General features: G+C 40.2%; 1 protein-coding gene across 1 annotated transcript; it reads right to left on the bottom strand.

Moving 5' to 3' along the window:
• Positions 1 to 804: 804 nt before the first annotated feature.
• LOC117576787 (zinc finger protein 675-like) lies at positions 805 to 2,429 on the bottom strand. Its single transcript, XM_034261838.2, has 2 exons — positions 2,267 to 2,429; positions 805 to 1,856 (listed from the first exon to the last, which is right to left on the bottom strand). The coding sequence occupies exon 2, from the start codon at positions 1,848 to 1,850 to the stop codon at positions 810 to 812; it is 1,041 nt and encodes a 346-aa protein (XP_034117729.1). The 5' UTR covers positions 1,851 to 1,856; positions 2,267 to 2,429; the 3' UTR covers positions 805 to 809.
• Positions 2,430 to 2,722: the final 293 nt, after the last annotated feature.

Genomic DNA, 2,722 nt, shown 5'->3' with positions numbered 1-2,722 from the left:
AATCTAAATATTCGTAGAGGAAAACACCTTTCCTGCGAAGTAGTTCAAAATCGGAATTGTTTGTGTACTGTGATTTCAGCACATTGAAATTGTCCTCACTCAAATTCACCGACGAGTGAGTCTAGACTAGAGGGCATGAATTTCCAAAACCTGATTTTTAACGTATTTTTCCGAAGAGGGAGATATTTCGAAATTGAAATATATAATTCCTTACTTAAAATAGTTCTTTCACAAATAGAATAATAGAATAATTAAGAAGATTTATATTAGTAGCAAATGTCAATTAGAGTACAACTCTTCCAAAATTAAAAGATAAAATAATTTCAACAATAATAAGTGAAATTACAAGGAAAACTTTCGCTGTCAAATCTTTCGAATTTCTAAATTTAAAATATATTAAAATGTACCTTACTTATTCTATGTGAATATTAAGTTTGCCGCAGGGCATGAATATCCAAAATGGAAAATGCGGTGCCAGCCGAATTCTAATCTTAATCACTTAGAACTAAACTTAACAGCAATTTGCCGATTGATGTTTGTTGATTCTTGTACATATATATAGTAGAAGAAGCCACCACGAAGCCAAAACACTTCCACCTTATGAAAACCTTATGTACAAGAATCAACAAACAAAACAGTTGGTGCCGTCGATCAACAAAAGGAGCAGCTCGAATAATGTTATATATACGACTATATATATATATACATATATATATATATATATATATAGTCGTATATATAGCATATATACATATATATATATATATATATATATATATATATATATATATATAATCGTATATATAGCATTATTCGAGCTGCTCCTTTTGTTGATCGACGGCACCAACTTTGCGGGAATGCGAACGTTTGTGGGCAATCAAATTGCTGGAGTAGCGGAAGCTGCGTCCACAGCTGTCGCAGGTGTGCGGATTTTCGCCCGTGTGCGCCAGCATGTGCTTCTTGTAGCCGGACTTCTGTGTTAAACCCTTTCCGCATATGTCGCAGGTGAAGGGCTTGACATCGGTGTAGCTCAAGAGATGGGAACGCAGCGAAGAGGCCTGACGATACGTTTTACCGCACGTGCGACATTTGTTGGGATTGTTGGGATTGTGGAGCCTTGCATGGCCATCGTATGCGTTGCGTGTCTTGAATGAATCGCCGCAAATGTTGCACACATAGGGACGATCCTCGCCATGCAATTGCATGTGATATTTAAAGGAGTTACTCGTGCTCAGCTGCATGCTGCACATCGGGCATTGTAGAGCGGGATTATAGGATTTGCGTCGATGCTGGGAACGTTGTTTGACATTGCTTTCCTCTGTCTTCACTGTTGCTATTGAAGTTTCTTCCTCCTCTTGTTCGTGCTGTTTCTCTACATACTTCTCTTCGGGCTCAAAGTCAACCTCAAACAGTTCCACTTTGGGCGACGCGCTATCGAGACGCTGTTCGGACACTATGCTGTCGACGGTCTCCTCCAGCACATACACATATTCATCCGCAGTGGCAGCCGCATCCTCCTCTATTTGCTGCTCTGTCAAACACTTGGACAACTGCGGCGCATTCACTTTTCTCTGGGTATGGGCATGACGTTTGCGTAGCTTGAAATCTGTGCGCAATACCATGCGTTGGAAGTCGCAGAACTGCAGTAGTAGCTCCACACATTGATCGCACATGTGCCTGGGCAGAAAGCGCTCCGATTGTAAAATCTCCAAGTTGGCGCAGTTGCTCAGCAGCGCTGCTACCGTTGTCAGTTCGCCGGCATGGGTGTAGGGCTCGTATAGCGATAAGTAGCGGGTGGTTAATACATTGCAGGTTCGACAATTGCGTGGATCCGCTTCGTCGTCATTCATAGTGTCCTGATGTGACAAAGTTGTTGACATTGTTTGCAGCAAACCAAATTTTGTCTTGTGTTTACAGACAGAGCTCAAATAAGTGATAATCGTATTTTGAGAAATTTTGAAAGAATATGGGTATAAAATCACCTGTCTTGTATTTGAGGTTGCAAGAATTATGGGCTGCACCTCTATATCTACCTGTAAAATGACAGTGATCCTTTATTCTATCATCTAAAGTACCCTTACACATATGACAATTGGTCGCTTTCGTAAAATCAACTAAGTCGTTATGACTTATGCGCATTGGAACCACTCTCTTCATGTGGTTCTCACATAAATCGGACAAGTCTGACGTTATATTTTGAACAAAAGTGCGAACGACATCACCTGTCTGGCACATGCTTTTTAATAATTTTTGTGTTTTCACTTACATCTAAAGTTACTGGTTCCAATATGCATTCAAAGTCTGCATACACGACGAATGGACCTCGGGTTGGAAGTGACGGTTTTTAAAGGAAATCTTCTTATCCTTCCTAGGTCCCTCGGTAACCACCCGACTGCATCTCGATGAATGTTGAGTTGCCCTCTCCTCACTCGTTGAGTATTGTAAGCATTGATTGTATAACCAACGTTTAACTCGCTGCTTACCCAGTTGTGAGGCAAGTAGAATGTGTGTGAAAATTGTAATTGTAAGGTGATTGTAATATATACAAATTTATTGAATGTACTTACGATGAAATATTTTTACCCTTTTCCACTCCATCGTAGTAAAGCGGTCCAATTACTTTATCGGTTTCCCCATTTTACCCGAAAACGTTTAAGCTGAAGTGGGGGTTTCGTTGAGTGAACTCTTTTATTTTCCTTGTTTCCATGGGGAATGTTAATGC

Source organism: Drosophila albomicans, chromosome 2R, assembly GCF_009650485.2.
Source record: "Drosophila albomicans strain 15112-1751.03 chromosome 2R, ASM965048v2, whole genome shotgun sequence".
Taxonomy (NCBI): Eukaryota; Metazoa; Arthropoda; class Insecta; order Diptera; family Drosophilidae; genus Drosophila; species Drosophila albomicans.
Note: the sequence above shows the minus strand (reverse complement) of the source record. Positions and strands in the feature narration are given on the sequence as shown.

What these genes read in the sequence shown, in the direction of transcription:
- LOC117576787 (XM_034261838.2), bottom strand. Translation starts at nt 1,850, where the DNA reads ATGAATGACGACGAAGCGGATCCACGCAATTGTCGAACCTGCAATGTA.